The sequence below is a fragment of the Geotrypetes seraphini genome, chromosome 4 (genome assembly GCF_902459505.1).
Source record: "Geotrypetes seraphini chromosome 4, aGeoSer1.1, whole genome shotgun sequence".
NCBI classification, from domain to species: Eukaryota; Metazoa; Chordata; class Amphibia; order Gymnophiona; family Dermophiidae; genus Geotrypetes; species Geotrypetes seraphini.
Genome location: NC_047087.1, coordinates 324,821,158 through 324,838,461, shown reverse-complemented (window position 1 = coordinate 324,838,461; position 17,304 = coordinate 324,821,158). Strand labels below are relative to the sequence as shown.

At 40.3% G+C, this 17,304-nt stretch overlaps 1 protein-coding gene across 1 annotated transcript in view; it reads left to right on the top strand.

Moving 5' to 3' along the window:
* Positions 1-17,304, top strand: part of CPXM2 (carboxypeptidase X, M14 family member 2) — a 258,848-nt gene that overhangs the window by 204,256 nt on the left and 37,288 nt on the right. The window contains exon 12 of the mRNA XM_033941873.1: positions 12,091-12,230. Coding sequence (XP_033797764.1) covers positions 12,091-12,230 — 140 coding nt within the window. The remainder of the gene's footprint in view (positions 1-12,090; positions 12,231-17,304) is intronic.

Genomic DNA, 17,304 nt, shown 5'->3' with positions numbered 1-17,304 from the left:
ATATGATTTATACAGATATCATTGATCAGAGCTTTTAGTTTTATGTGAAATACTCTTGCAACTAAATCTGGGCATGCATCAGCAGTTTGGCCATGTTGTAGGTTATTAATAATCTCTTCCCATTTGGGGTTGCACGTCATTGTAATGAAAAGATCAGGCTTGCCATATTTTCTAACAATTGCCATTGCATCTTCACAGGCCTGTTTGTCCATCGACTTTTGAAGTCGAGTACGCTACTAGTCTCGACCACCTGGCGATGGAATAAACTTCCACGCCAGGTGGTCGAGGCTAGTAGCGCACTCGACTTCAAAAGTCGATGGGACAAACAGGTGGGGGTGCTACAGAGTTATGCATAAAAGATGGGTACACCAGGGAGGGAGGGTTCTTCAGTAGGCAGACTTGTTGGTGCCACTGGCCCTCTTCTGCCATCATATTCTATGTTTCTATCTTGACATGCTGAGGAAAGTTAGATCCTGCTTCCATCAAAAACATTTTACCCTCCTTGTCCAATCCATCATCCTCTCCAGATTGGACTATTGCAACTCTATCTACTTAAGCCTAACTAAGAAAAACCTCCACAGACTCCAACGGATTCAGAATGCCGCGGCCAAGCTCATCTTCACTAAAAGTAAATTTGACCATGTCTCCCTGCTCCTGGCCAAGCTCCACTGGCTTCCGATAATCGCCAGGGTCCACTATAAGTGCGCCTGTTTAACTTTCAAAATCCTATATGGTATCCTCCCTCCCTTTATCCCTCTTTCTTGGAATTCCTCAAACCCTAATACCACCAGATTCTCCCACAAATTAAAACTATCCTTCCCCTCGCTAAAAGGCATTTCCCACACAGGAAAGCTAGGGACCTCCCTCCACTTCAAAATCACTGAGCTCTGGAACAACCTTACCTCCCCTCTTCGGAACTTGAGCTCTCTCCAAGTTTTCCACAAACATCTGAAAACCTGGCTTTTCTCAAAAAATGTAAGTCTCCCTCCAACTTAGGAATCAAGGAAACTCTTATATCTTGGCATCCCAAGTCCTCTAAATTTTCTTCACACTTCTACCTCTAACCCTCTGTTGTAGTTCCTTCCTATTTCTCCAACTGTAAACCGCGTCGAGCTCTACGAACGTGGAGATGATGCGGTATACAAACCTAAGGATTAGATTAGATAATTTTGTAGCATGTTTCTGGGGCTACCTATAAATGAGGAAGGTAAAATATAAGTTTTTCCAGGAATTAGGCCTACAACATTGGCTTCGTTAATTAAATAGTCCATTAATCCTGAGTATTTTTCTACTCTTAATTTTGGCTGATTTTGGCGTGTGTAATTTAGTCTGTTGGCTTCAGTTTTGACATAAGCATCTACGATATATTGTTGTGTAAGCCGGCCAGCATGTAAGAAGGAATTAAATACATCTCTGATGGAAAGACAGTACCCATAAATTGCATTTGTTTTACCCTAACTCTAGGATTCCTTGACTGATTTGTTAAGCCTACTAAGGCTTGTGGTCTTCATTGCAAAGGTATGTCAATTCCACAGCTTTGATCCCCATATGGGAAGAGTAATGGGTCAAGAACACAAATTTTTTGTGTTATCCTTTGTGTTGGATTGTCTGCACTTGGTTTGCAGTGTATAAGGAGATCTCGTTCAAGTGATGGTTCTCCGTCATTATTTTGAAAAATAAATGCAACTTCATTATGTGCCTTTGGTCATTTTTACGATCTTGCACTATTGTCATAGTTACCTCCTTAGTAATATTGCCTATTCTGATGGCATCGTCTTCATATTCTTTTTCAACCTGTTGCAACATTTTGCAGGCCTCAGCAAATGGATTGTATTGCGCCATAAGTGTGCTTAGTGTTTGCATAAGTTCTGGATTTATTCCTGAGTTAGGAGAAATGAGCATTCTTTGTTGTGCAGCTTCAGAGGGATCTAAAATATATAATTGTGCATACTGTCTTTTTTGTCCCTGTTGCGGGTGCAGTGTGCCCACTCTGTGACAAATTGATCCATGGATGTGGAAACAGTATGGGCTATGGCCAGGAGGTGTAGCAATGTTTGCTCCCATGGAGGCAAATGCTAGGGTGCTATTTATGGATTGTATATTTTCAAAGAAATTTTTGCTGTAGTGATGTTGACCGGTCATGAGTTGCTGGATGAAAGGATGTGTAGTAATTGGGGGAAGATGTACTTTTCCTTTTGAGCAACATTGTGAAAATTTACAATCTGAAGGTCTTTCTGCTTCAAAATGTTTAGCATTACAAAAGTTGCAGATGTGATCTAAATATGTGTGTTTGAATGTTGTCCTCATTAATATTCACCATGTCACCAACTGCCATTGGTTGTATTCCGATCCTTGACTGTTGAGTATGTTTTTTTTCCTCTGTGATAGATATATTATAATGGGTCTGTATAGGCTGGCGTGTTGCTGACTTTGTAATTGTTGTTCTTTTGAAGTCAGAGTTGCTATTGTAGTTATTTGTTGTTTTGGATTTTTATGATGTTGATTTACTATGAAGAATTACTATGGAGACAAAATCTCCAGGTCAAAAAACCAAAACAGTACACTGTTCCACATCTGGCGGAACCTAACTTCTAAAAATGACTCCGCCCCCTCCCCCCCTCCCATCTCCAAATGACCTAGTCAAATTTTTCAACGAGAAGATCACTACCATAAAGAGCTCGTTTTCCTCAGCTATCTCCTACAACTCTCTCCCCCCGAAAGACTCAGACGCTATCCCTGCCGACAAATCATGGACTACATTCGAACTTGTATCCGAGACCCAGATCTCTAAACTTTGCCTCAAACTTAAATCCTGCAAGTGCATCCTAGATCACTTCCCATCCTACCTTTACGAAAAAATCTCTACACAGGCCATCTCTTCCCTTACTAACCTCATAAACAAAGTCTTACTATCGGGCCTGTTCTCCACCGAAATGGGACACATTGCCTTATCCCCTCTTCTGAAAAAACCCGATCTTGACCCTTCCTCACCATCGAACTATCGCCCCATAGCAAACATCCCTCTTTTAACAAAACTTCTAGAGACCATAGTCACCACTCAGCTCTCCTCTTACCTAGAGAGATTCTCCATTCTCCAACACTACCAATACGGATTTAGGTCCAATTTCAGCACCGAGTCCCTCCTAGTTTCCCTAATCTCAAAGGTGCAACAACTACATGCCTGAAACAAATTTGCTGTTCTCCTACAGTTTGATCTCTCCGCGGCTTTCGACGTCGTGCATCACGACATACTAATCTACCAACTTTCCGAGATTGGGATAGACTCTTCTGTCCTAAAGTGGTTCTCAAACTTCCTTCGCGATCGTTCCTACATTGTCAACACAAATGGCTCCAAATCCGCTTCATGGACACCATCCTGTGGTGTTCCACAGGGCTCTCCCCTATCCCCTATTCTCTTCAACATATATATGACCTCCCTGAAGCTCCTTAAACTATCCCCCCTTGAAACAATTTACACATATGCAGACGATATCCTCATCCTCCTCGAAACAGATCCAAACCTTACAAACCTCCAAGAGAACATCACATCATGCATAATGAGACTTCACACCTGGTCCCTCTCAGTACAGATGAAATTAAATGAATCAAAAACAAAATTACTCTGGCTCGGCCCAAAATTAGTTCACCTGCCCACCCTCTTCACCCTACCCACAGGCCCTGCTCTACACCTTGAGTTCTCAAGCAAGGTCCTTGGCATCACTATCGACTCCTCCCTTTCCCTCAACGATCACCTGAATTCCCTGGCAAAATCTTGTTTTTTCAGCCTCCACATGCTGAGGAAAGTTAGATCCTATTTTCACCAAAAGCATTTCACCGTCCTTGTACAATCCATCATCCTATCCAAACTCGATTATTGTAACGCCATCTACTTAGGCCTAACGAAAAAAAATCTTCGCAGACTCCAGCTTATCCAGAACACTGCGGCTAAGCTGATTTTTGCTAAACGCAAATATGACCATGTCTCCCCTCTACTTACCAATCTTCACTGGCTCCCAGTACTTTCCAGAATTAATTTCAAATGCTCCTGCCTGGCTTTCAAGATCATTCACGGCATCCTTCCGCCCCTAATCCCTCTATCCTTCCTCGCCCCAACACCAACTATCACCAGATCTGCCCACAGACATAAACTATCCTTCCCCTCTCTACACGGCATCCTCCACGCAGGTAAACTGGGTAGATCTCTCCTCTCCAAAATCACCGGCCTCTGGAACGACCTCACTGTCCCGCTGCGGAACCTGGACTCCCTCCAACTATTCTGAAAACAACTGAAAACCTGGCTTTTCTCTAGCATATAATAATCTCTTCTCCTGATTACATCCCCTCTTTTATGCTTTGTAAACTCTTTCTCTTCTCTTCCCATATTTTTTAAACTCTGTAAACCGTGTCGAGCTCCACTTCAGTGGAGAAGATGCGGTATATAAACAAGTTTCAAGTTTATTAGATTTTAATATACCGACCATCAAACAAATATCTGGCCGGTTTACATTAAATTTAAAAAAAAAGTAAAGAAAAATAAATTGAAATAGTAAATATTTAGAAGTGCATATAGTGAACATTAAAGACATTAACATGACAAACCTGACAGTGAGGAAAAAAGGGAATGGGAGGGTAGAGTTACATTGTAGAGAGAAAAGGAAGTAAGGGGAAGTAGGAATAAAACATGTTGGGTGGGGAAGGTTCTTTAAGAGAGATACAAAATTAAAATTTAAAAAATTTAATAAAAAAAAAAAAAAAAGGTAGAAAGTAATGTGAATGAAATTCGCGAGAAGAGTAGAATCTAAACAGAAGAGAATGCATCGCGAAATAAAAAAGTCTTCAGGCCTATCTTAAATTTATCTAGATGTTGTTCATCTCAAAGTGGTTGTGGTAGAGAATTCCACAATGTTGGGGCAGATACAGCAAAATTTATTTTCCATGTACTGTATAATAGAACTCTTTAATGGAGGGAATTAATAGGAGATTTTGATTTGTTGATCTCAAAGTTCGTGGTGAACATTGAGGAATGAGGAGTTTATGAAGGTATGAAGGCTGATGAGAAGATTTTGTTTTGAAAGTCAAGAGGATGATTTTATAGGTGATTCGATGAGCCATGGGAAGCCAGTGTGCAATTTTCAGGACTGGAGTAACATGATCATATTTACCTAGTTTATAGATGAGTTTTATTGCAGTGTTTTGTATTAATTGAAGGCGTCGGATTTCTTTTTGGGGGAGACCATTGAGAAGGGAATTACAGTAATCTAAGTGGGAAATAATCAAAGAATGAACCAGAATTTTGATAGATTCGATCTCTATGATTGAAGTTAATGAGTGAATGATACGAAGTTTATAGAAACACGTTTTTATAACCGAACTAATATGGTCGTGGAATGATAGATCTTTATCAATGATGACTCCTAAAAGTTTTATTTTTGTTTCCATTTGAATTGGAACAGATTTAATAGAAATTTTTTCAGGTAGAAATTCGGTATTTTTAATTGAAAATAGGAGACCACGGGATTTGTCAATATTGAGAGAAAGTTTATTAGAGTAAAGCCAGTCATTTATGGTGTCCAGTTTATTGTTTATATCTTTTATATCAGAAGTATTAGAGGTATTGATTGGATGAAGAAATTGTATGTCATCTGCATAGGCAAAGATCGTAAATCCAATAGATTGAGCTAATGTTAAGAGTGGAGATAGGAAGATATTAAATAGTAAAGGGGATAGAATGGAACCTTGCGGGACACCATAGGTTTGTGATATAGAGGAAGTGGTTTCATTCCTTGCATGGACTTTAAAGCTACGTTCTTTGAAGTAAGACGTAAACCATGATAGTGCAGATCCTGTGATACCGCAATCTTTGAGTCTGTTTATGAGAAGAGAATGGTCAATGGTATCAAAGGCTGCTGAGAGGTCGAGTGAGATAAGAAGGACAGATTTTTGGTGCTCATGATAATAGTGTATGGTTGAGATGAAGCCTAGCAGTGACAGTTCTGTTGAGTGCGAAGAACGAAAGCCAGTTTGGCAGGGATGTAAAGCAAAGGTTTTTTCGATAAAGTCTGAAAGTTGGGTGTGAATGATTTTTTCCGTTAGTTTGGATATTAAAGGAAGATTAGCAATGGGGCGGTAACTCGCTGGAAGGGAGGGATCAGAGTTGTATTGTTTGATTTTTGGAAAGACAAGGGCTGTTTTCCAAGCCGAGGGAACTAAGCAGTCAGAAAGAGATTTGGATATCATTTCCCAAAGATATGGACCAAAGAAGGAGAAGAATTTTTTAAGGAGAGAAGGAGGAATACTCTCCAAAGGAGTGTTAGAGGTATTTAGAGATTGCAAGATGGGAAGTAAGTTAGCTAACGAAGGCATTTTAAAAGTTGAACAAGAGCTGAATGAAAGATGAGAGGAATCATTGGGCATATGAGAAGGAGGAGCAGAAGAAGCAGGTCCGAGATGAGATCTAATATCCTTGATTTTTTTATCAAAGAAAAGTATTAGTTCATTTACAGAAGGGGGGGTAGTCAGGGGTAGTTTTTTTGTAGAGTATTTTGAAAGAGATTGAGCAAGATTGAAAAGTGTAGAAGAGTTGCGGGTGGTAGTTATAAGTTTAGTGTAATATTCTTTTTTGGCTTGTTGAATAGCATTTTTATAGTGAGAGGCTTTTCCTCTGTACAGAGTGAGGAAGTTATGGAGAGAGGTTTTTCGCCATTTATGTTCTATGGAGCGAAGTTGTCTGCGAAGAAGAGTGAGATTTTCATTATACCAGGGTTGTTGTTTTTTTATGTGGGTCTGATTTGAAGTGAATTTCTTTTTTTCTTGTTAAGGTGCCAGAGAGTCTAATAGGGATTTTGTGGAAGTATCCCAAAGGGAAATTTGTTCGTCGAGAGGAAGGGAAGAGAATCTGTGAGGTTTAAATTAAAGAGGTTCTGGATAGCTGTAAGAGTAATTTTGTTAGTATTACATGTGGTGTATGTATCTTTTTTGTTTTGTTTTTGGACATTACATAAATATGAATATGAAACTTAAGGCTTAGTTTAGTTTGTTCAGTAGTTATATTTGCTCGCCTTTGTTTTTCTGTTTTGGCATGTTTCTGATGCAGTGGTTGATGTTGTTCCGGAGTTAGAGTTGCTATTTTTGTTCTTTTTCTTTCTGCGTCTTTTTGACATTGTTTTTTTTTTTCTTCTATAGATATACTTGCTCATATTTGGTTTTCTCTTTTGGCATGTTTCAGCTGCAGTGATTGCTGTTCTTCCGGAGTCAGAGATGCTTTTTAGTTCTTTTTTGTGCTGTGTTTTTTTGACGTAGATTTTCTTTTTCTTCAATAGATATATTTGCTGTTGTCTTTGCTGTTGTCTTTTGGCAAGTTTCTGATACAGTGATTGTTTTTCTTCTGGAGTTAATTTGCTATTTTAGTTCTTTTTTTGTTCTGCATTTTTTTAACGTTGATATTCCTGTTGTTCAACAGTTTTATTTGTTCACCTTTGTTTTTCTCTTTCGGCCTTTCTCCTCTTCAACTCTACCTGCTGAGGTGACTGTTCTTCCTGTAGATGTCTTTTTGTAAGCATGGTGTTGTTATAGTTTTTGTGAATGTTCCTTTAAGTGTGTTTGTTTAATCTTATGGTGGGAGGAGCTGATTGGTGGCACAGGTTTTTTAGGCAGAGTGACTGATGGAACTGGTTGTTTTTGACACACTGAGTGTTGGCAATGGTTTTATAGGCTCACTGACTGTTGGCACTGTTTTTTTAGGCCCCTTACCAACCACACCCCTCCCCTCAAAGCAAAGCAAAGCAAGATCACTACCTGATCCCAACCAATCATACCCCCTTCATCCAAACTAATGCAAAATCGCTTCATTGCCCCCTCCTCAGCATGCCCCTCCCCGCAAAGCAAGATTGTTCCCTTTCCCTTACCAAGCACACCCCTCCCCTAAAAGTAAAGCAAGATTGTTTCTTGCCCCCTAGCAAGCACAGCCCTCCCCCAAAAGCAAAGCAAGATCGCTTCCTGGCCCCCTCCCCAGCACACCCTCCTGTACGAAGAAAGGTTAGACAAACTGCAGCTATACTCGCTTGAGGAGCGCAGAGTGAGGGGGGACATGATCGAGACGTTCAAGTATCTCACGGGCCGCATCGAAGCGGAAGAAGATATCTTCTTTTTCAAGGGACCCACGGCAACAAGAGGGCATCCGTGGAAAATCAGAGGCGGGAAACTACGAGGTGACACCAGGAAATTCTTTTTCACTGAAAGGGTGGTTGATCGCTGGAATAGTCTTCCACTGCAGGTGATTGAGGCCAGCAGCGTGCCTGATTTTAAGGCCAAATGGGATCGACACGTGGGCTCTATTCACTAGGCAAAGGTAGGGGAGGGTCATTAGGGTGGGCAGACTAGATGGGCCGTGGCCCTTATCTGCCGTCTATTTCTATGTTTCTATGTTTCTATGTATTCACCCAAACCAATGAAAGATCAGTCACTGCTCCCCCAGTACACCCGCTTCCACCAAACCAAAGCAAAATTGCTCCCTGCCCCAAGTACACAGGTTTTGGCTTATCTGAGAAGTCTCCCATTTTCTGAAGCAGCTCTGGTAGGGTCCAATGCAGGCTCCTTGTAGCAATAGGGAAAGTGCCACACGCACACCGCCACAGGCTCCTTAGTGAGCTGGAGGAAACAGCCACATACAAACAGCTGTGGTTGCTAGAATAGATGTGTAGACTTAGACATTTCTAAATTTCTTTCTTTCTTTCTGTAGGTCTGTCTTTCTTTCTTTCTCTCTCCCTGCCCCCTTTCTTTCTGTATGTCTGACTCTCTGTCTGTCTGTCTGTTTTTTTTTGTTATCTGTCTCCTTGGCCGCTGTATGTCTGTCTGTCTTTCTTTATTTTGGTCTGTCTCCTTGGCTGCTGTATGTCTGTCTTTCTTTATTTCGGTCTGTCTCCTTGGCTGCTGTGTCTGTCTGTCTTTTTTTGCTGTCTGTCTCCTTGGCTGCTGTCTGTCTTTTTTTGCTGTCTGTCTCCTTGGCCACTGTATGTCTGTCTGTCTTATTTGCTGACTGTCTCCTTGGCCAGTCTGTCTTTTTTTTTTTTTTTGCTGTCTGTCTCCTTGGCCACTGTATGTCTGTCTGTCTTTTTTTGCTGTCTGTCTCCTTGGCCACTGTATGTATTGCTTTATCTGTCTTTTTTTGCTGTCTCTCTCCTTGGCCACTGTATGTCTGTCTATCTTTTTTTGCTGACTGTCTCCTTGGCCACTGTATATCTGTCTGTCTGTCTTTTATTGCTGACTGTCTCCTTGGCCACTGTCTGTTGTTTTGTTTTTTTCAATCTCTCTCCCTGGCTCCCTGTCCTTCTGTGTGTGTCTTTCACTGCCAGCTTTTCTGTCAGTCTGTCAATGTCCCATCTGTTTGGCTCCCTGTCCTTCTGTGTCTTTCACTGCCACCTTTTCTGTCAATCCCGTCTGTTTGGCCCCTGTCCGTGTGTGTGGGGAGATGTCAGGGGGATGTCAGTGGAGGTCTATTGGGGATGTAAATTATCTTAGGGGAGATGTAAATTATTGCGCCCCTTCTCCCACCTACTTTTTTTTTTTTTTAAATCAAGCAGCAAACGGCAACCGTGGCAACCGGCACATTAAAACCGCTGCTGGGAGAAGTAAACCGCCACTCACTCACAGAAACTGGAACGTGCACGCTGTAAGGTTTGATAGTGGCCCCCACAATATTAGGTTGTAGGGGTTACGTGAGAGGCGCCCTTACAAATGCCAGGTCCCAGGTTCAATTTTCTCACCGAAAATTCACCAGGAGTAGAATCAAATAAGAAACACAGTCAGAGGTGATTGCATAAAGAATATATTATAGAAATAGGCTTACAGAAAAGTAGGATTCATAAAAGTTACAATTACAGAGACTGCTTCTGTGTTCTTGTGAAGGAGAGAGAACACACAAAGAAAGAGAGAGAGAGAAATAGGGGAGTGGGGAGAGTGATGTTCCAAGCTTCAGGTAGAGAACAAGACGAACAAGAAGAAAGGGGGGTGATGCTGCGAGGGGGCTTTTATAGTTTGGAAACTTATTCTCTATTGAGCTTTAACAGAACTTAAACATGTTTGACAGGAAAAGAATAGGCTGCAGTCATATGTGATTTCCAGTATGTCTCTGACAATAGTTTCTGATTAACTTTAGTTATCTGGGCACCTGGACCCATTGTCCTAAGCATCCTCCTCAGACATTAACACCTTTTAGCTACAAGTTGGTTTGTAATCATGATTTAATCAGGGCTATTTGAAACCGTCTTTTAGGGCTGTATGAAACCTTTTGCCTGGATGCTTTCTATGAATAAGCACTCAGGGTCTATCTGCATCTACATTCCAGAGTCAGATTGATATAATTTCCCATAGTCCTTTGCTGACATTAGTTATGCCAACTGAAAATGCTGATTGCTAGGAATAGCTATGCTGACACGCGCCTCATCATAAGTCATAAGCACTGCGCGCGCTCGCGCACACTAATTTCTTTGCCCTCCACAGAGCTCTAGAAGTAAACTGCCAACATGGGCGCCTCACGGTCATAAGCGCCGCGCTCTCGCGCGCTCTGCCCTCCACGGAGCTACAGCTACACAGAGCCACCAGGTTAGATGTGCGCATGCAAGCTAAGAGAATTATTATTATTGATAACTGACATATCATATAAATTCTACTTTCACAATGAACACTCTTATCTAGTCAAGGAAAGAGGTTCTGCTGGCACTTTCCTTACAAAATAATTCATACTAATGCCCCATTAAACCCCACTGAGCTGGCTGGCTGGCCACAGATGTTCAGTAGCACTGAACTGGGTTCTGACAATAAAGATCAGCTCTAACCAGCTAGATTAGAAACAGTTGTGGGGCAGAGGTTAGATGGAGCCACTACATAGCCAGTTAGTGGCAATATTTAGTATGTTAACCAGCTAAATAAGAAAAAAATACCATCCTAATGCCAAGTTAAGTGGGCACCAGTCTGAATGTTGGCTGGTGCTTGGTTAACTTCTAGATTCTGTTACGTCCCTTCCAGATTCCATAAGCTAGATGTTCAATCCCAACCCGCAGTCTGGGTATTGCAGAAATCCAGAACATAAGAACATAAGAATAACCTTACTGGGTCAGACCAATGGTCCATCAAGCCCAGTAGCTTGTTCTCACGGTGGGCAATCCAGGTCACAAGAATAAGAACATAAGAATAGCCTTACTGGGTCCATCCAATGGTCCATCAAGCCCAGTAGCTTGTTCTCACGGTGGACAATCCAGATCACAAGAATAAGAACATAAGAATAGCCTTACTGGGTCAGTCCAATGGTCCATCAAGCCCAGTAGCCCGTTCTCACGATCGCCAATCCAAGTCTAGTACCAGACCAAAACCCAAGGAGTAGCAATATTCCATGTTACCGATACAGGGCAAGAATGTTGTTGAGTGAGTAGTCTGCCCCACAAAACGGTTACTGGAGCTGAAAGTCTCATGAGAGAAAAAAAGAGGATCAGTGACAAAAATAGTCTGATGTGAGGGAAACAGTTAGAAAAACATATTGTTTTTAAAGTGAACATTCGGTGCATACTAAGGAGCATATGCCGCAAAGGGCTTCAAATTTAAAGAAGAGTACCAGGGTACTTCAGAGTGGGCGGAGTTTCTCGTCACTGCCTCAGCACAGTGAGTTATTCAGTTTGGAAAAAGAAGCACAACACGAGTCACAGTACATAAGAACATAAGAAATGCCTTCGCCGGATCAGACCCTAGGTCCATCCTGTCCGGCGATCCGCACACGCGGAGGCCAATCCCGGTGTTCCCTGCTAAGACCTGGTTTACCCGTATCTCTCAATGTGGTTTGCAAGAAGGTGTGCATCCAACTTGCCCTTGAATCCTGAATTAATCAGCAAGTAAGCCGCAAAGAGCTTTTTTTGAGTATTTTACATTTATTACACATATTATTTCTGTGGTTTTTTTGATTAACAATGATAAAAGTTTTGGAGTTTGGCAATTGTCTGTCACTGTTTTTGCCTAGGTTAACATTACTCACAGAGTTTGTACAATGTCACAGCAGCAGAACCAAATTAATTTCCTCTCTGTGCATTCTGATTCTATTCACAGGCATAAACGACTTCAGTTATTTGCACACAAATTGTTTTGAATTATCAATCTATTTGGGATGTGATAAATACCCCCATGAGAATGAACTGCCAGAAGAGTGGGAGAATAACCGGGAATCACTCATTGTTTTCATGGAGCAGGTAAGAAAACCATCAACCTACACCAACAGTCCTATAGCTTTGATCTTCAATATCATCTTTATATATATTTTTTATTGAAATTTTTAACATATTACAAGTGAAATTCATAAGAACATAAGAATAGCCTTACTGGGTCAGACCAAAGGTCCCTCAAGCCCAGTAGCCTGTTATCATGGTGGCCAATCCAGGTCACTAGTACCTGGCCAAAACCCACATTACACTCGATTTTAACCTATTTTACCATGAACAAATCAGTGCAGTAGTTAGGAAATGTTTCTACAGGTTGCGGATGATTTGTTTACTGTCAAAAATTTTGGATTCCTCATCTATTAACATTCTAATTCATTCATTACTAATTTCTTGTCTCGATTTTACCCAAAAAGAGTTACGACGTTTACAAATAATTCAAAATACTTCAATCAAGATCATCACCAACTCTAAAAAATACAATCACATAACCCTGTTATGAATAAAAGCTCATTGGTTACCAGTTGGTCATAGGATCACATACAAAATTCTTCTTTTGACCTTTAAAACTCATACCACTAACTGTCCTGAATTTATAAATAGGTTATTAATCCCATATAATCCTTCAAGATCTCTACAATCTGCTTCCCATCACCTTCTATCCCTTCAATTAATCATATCTATACAATGCACACAACCATTTTTTCAGTCACTGCCTCATCACTGTGGAATTCTGCACCTACTAATTTAAGAGAAGAAACGTCACTGATCTGGTTCAAATCTAAATTAAAGGCATTTTTATTTAAAGATGCCTACAACGTTTGACCATCCTTAGCAGGATGACTTGCAATTTTAATAGGGTTTTAGCAAGCCTAAGAAACTTAAAACCACTTTTCCTTATGTTTTTACCTGTTATATTTCTTTTCAATTTGATATTGTAGTTCTTCACCTTTTTCCTAAGGTATCTTTAATTTTGTATGTCCTATTTGTGTTTCTTTATGTACAATAACCTGTTCTTTTTAACTGTACACCGCTTAGAAACTCTGTATAGGCGAATTAACAATTTTTTTTTTTTTAATATATTTTTATTGAGAATGGCAAACGGCCCATACAGAAAATGACACTTAAAACTTGAATTCTGCCATCACAGCCTCACCTTCTATAAAATCAGTGGCATGAGGTTAATTGATTAAAGAAGCTGAGACACGGGGAGTTAATAGACATTTCATTTGGATGTACAGACAAATCAGGATGACGACCAATAGATGTATTCTTCAACTGTGCTTTTCTTTTCTTCCTCATCATAAAAACATAAGAACAGCAATGCTGGGTCAGACCAATGGTCCATCTAGTCCAGTTTCCTGTTTCCAATAGTGGCCAATCCAGGTCATAATACCTGGCAGAAATAATAGCAACACTCCAAGCTACTGATCTAGGGCAGGCAATAGCTTCCCCCATGTTTGTCTCAATAGCAGACTAAGGATTTTTCCTCCAGGAACCTGTCCAAACCTTTCTTAAACCCAGATATGCTAACCACCATAACCACATCCTCAGGCAATGAGTTCCAGAGTATAACTATTCTATGAGTAAAAAAATATTCTTAATCATCCCTCCAGATCGGCACAGAGAGATGGGTTTACGCTCCTCTGTCAGCAGGTGGAGACAGAGTACACATTTTATTTAATAATTTATATTCTGCATATCCTACAATTTTATGTTGATTACAAATTATTCAGGTACTCAAGCATTATTCCCTAACTGTCCTGGCAGGCTCCTACTCTATCTAATGTACCTGGGGCAATGGGGATTAAGTGACTTGCCCAGGGTCACAAGGAGCACAACTGGGGGCGGGGGCAAGGCTGTAACTCTAACCACTGCACCACACACTCCCACATTGACTTTTGGCATTAGTACAATCTGTCTGTTCTCAGTCTCCTGCAGGTGGAGGTGGTAAGCCTGTGCAGTCTTTCCTCTTGATAGTTAGGGCCTGTTGGATCTGATTCATAAGAATAGCCTTACTGGGTCAGGACAATGGTCCATCAAGCCCAGTAGCCTGTTCTCATGGTGGCCAATCCAGGTCACTAGTACCTGGCCAAAACCCAAAGAGTAGCAACATTCCATGCTACCCATCCTTTTTTGCAGTTTAGACAGAGCTTGGGGGACCCTTTTGGGGGTCTATCTGATCTGGGGGGTGCTACAATCCCCCCATTTCTCCTACCTCCCCCAATTTTTTTCTTAGAGGAGCCTCAGCTGTATGCATTGCCACAGACAGGCAAAGACTATAGCTTTGAGAGCCAGTGGGGTCTGCTCCTTTGTTAAAGATTTTATTTAAAAAAATCAAAAGATTTTGTTCTTTTTTTTTTTTTAGGGAAAATTATTTTATTTTTAATATAGTGATTGAAATGTGTCAGTTCTTTTTTTTTTTTCCATTATTTTTTATTTTCAAATCTTACATAAAGTGTACAAAATATTAAAACAATTGATAAATATATATTATCACTTTTATATCTAATACATTATATATCTAAATTTGATTTTCCCCCTCTCCCTCCCCCCACCCTTTTATTACTTTAATATAATATTTTAAATTTTCAAATTTTACAAAAAGTATGCAACATGTTAGAATACAATTGATGAATATTCAATAACATTTTTATATCTAATACATTATGTTCTAAATAAATTTTATCCCCTCTCCCTCCCCCCACCCTTCTATTACTTTTCATTCATACATTATATATTGTATAATATTTTATAACATATTATTTAGAAATTATTTTCCTTACCCCCCCTCTATGTGTGTCATAAAAAAAAAATTCTTGAAATAAAGAAAAGAAGAAAAATCATATTATTTATTCATTACAGTATTTTGTCAATGGCCCCCATATTTTTATGAATTTGATATATGTCCCTCTTTGTATTGCTATTGTTCTTTCCATTTTAAATATGTGACATATTGTGTTCCACCAAAATGTATAATTCAGGTTATTATAATTTTTCCAGTTATTGGTTATATGTTGAATAGCAACCCCTGTCATTATTAATAAAAGCTTATTATTTTCTGGTGAAATTTGACTTTTTTTCCTCATCATCATTCCAAATAATATTGTATCATATGATATTGCAATATGATTTTCCATCAATTTATTAATTTGTGGCCAAATTGAATTCCAAAAAGTTTTAATATAGGGACAATGATATAATAAATGATCTAATGTCCCTGGTTCTAGATTACAGTGCCAGCATTTATTGGACTTAGAACTGTCTAATTTTTGCAAACGTGTAGGGGTCCAAAAAGCTCTATGTAATAAAAAGAACCAAGTTTGTCTCATAGATGCTGACACTGTACATCCCATTTTGTTCTATTAAGGAAAAATATGTCCTCTGGGTGCTGTGCTGTCTATACTACGCTGTGTCACAAGTTTCTGAAGGATGTCCATTATTCAGCCACATCTTTTATATATTAATGTCTTATAAAGTCTTAACTAAAATTGTATCTAATACATATTGGTTATGGGGCCCCCCCTTATAGTCTGCATAATACAATTATCACCATTAGCTCCCCCCTTTAATTCAGGGTTGAAAGGCAGGATACAGTACTCTATATTATTAACCCTACAACATCTAACTAAAATTATATGGGCAAACATCCTATCCATATGAACATTGTTGATATCCTATCATACATTGAAATATGCTTTATGATTTCATCCTGCCATGAGCTTACCACACCTAAAGATACACAATATTGACTTGCTCACCTTTATCCACATGTTCAAGAAATGCAGTAGATTGGTGAGGCAAGATTTCCCTTGACTAAATTCATGTTGGTTTTCTCTCATTAATCTGAGTGTGTGGCGCAGTGGTTGGATCTACAGCCTCAGCACCCTGAGGTTGTGGGTTCAAGCCCCGCGCTGCTCCTTGTGACCCTGGGCAAGTCACTTAATCCTCCATAGCCCCAGGTACGATAGATAGATTGTGAGAGGGAAAAATGCTTGAGTACCTGATTATAACAACCGCTTAGATAACCTTGATAGGCGGTATATAAAAATCCTAATAAACTTGAAACTTGAGTTCATGTATATTTTCTGTCATTTTGTTCTTTATAATAGTCTCTATCATTTTGCCTGGCACCAATATCTGACTCACTGGTCTATAATTTCCCAGATCATCTGTGGAACCCTTTTAAAAAACTGACATTACTTTGGCCATCCTCCAGTCTTCCTGTACCACGCTGGATTATAAAGATAAATTACAAATTACTATCAACAGCTCTGCTAGTTCATTTTTCAATTCTGTCAGCACTCTAGAATGTATGCCATGGGGTCCAGGCGATTTACTACTGTTCAATTTGTCAAATTGTCCCATTACATCTTTTGGGTTGAAGAGATTTAATTCAGTTTCTCTGGCTCAGCAGCATTGAATTCCATTTCTGGCACCGGTATCTCCTGCACATCTTTCGAGATGAAGACTGAAGCAAAGAATTCATTTAATCTCTCCACTATGGACTTGACTTCCCCGAGTGCCTGTCATTGTGTGACCAGGCTGAGCGGTATACCCGTCACATATCCACATCCCTAGGCACCTTAGTTATCTATAAAAACAAAACATACAGGGTTAGACACAGTTCTTAAAACATGTGACCAGGTCTTCCTGAGGTCCTCCCTGGACTCTGTCCCTCCAGATCTCTCCTGAGTCCTTCTTCTGACCCTGTATTGGTCTTCCAGGTTTTCGGTAGCTTCCGGTGCCATTCATCTGTCACTCTGCTGGTTCCTCCACCAGACACTTCTTAGATTTTGGCCAATGCTCCCAGGTTGCTTCACCTAGGGTCCTCTCTGACAGATCTCAGTGCCAACACTGGTCTCGCCACTCACCCCGCCGGTCCCACTGCTGATGAGCCACATGACCCCCTCAGCTTTGGAGTCTGCCAGTTCTTCCTGCTGCTTCTTGTGGGGCCACTAACAGTCCCTCATTCCCTGGCCTCTTGAATCTTTCTTCACCGGTCATCAAGTCTGAGTCCCTTCCTTGACTCCAGGCTCTACCGGGCCCCCTGGCTACTTCTAGCTCTTTCTTGCCGGTGTATATATTTATTTATTCAATTTTCTAT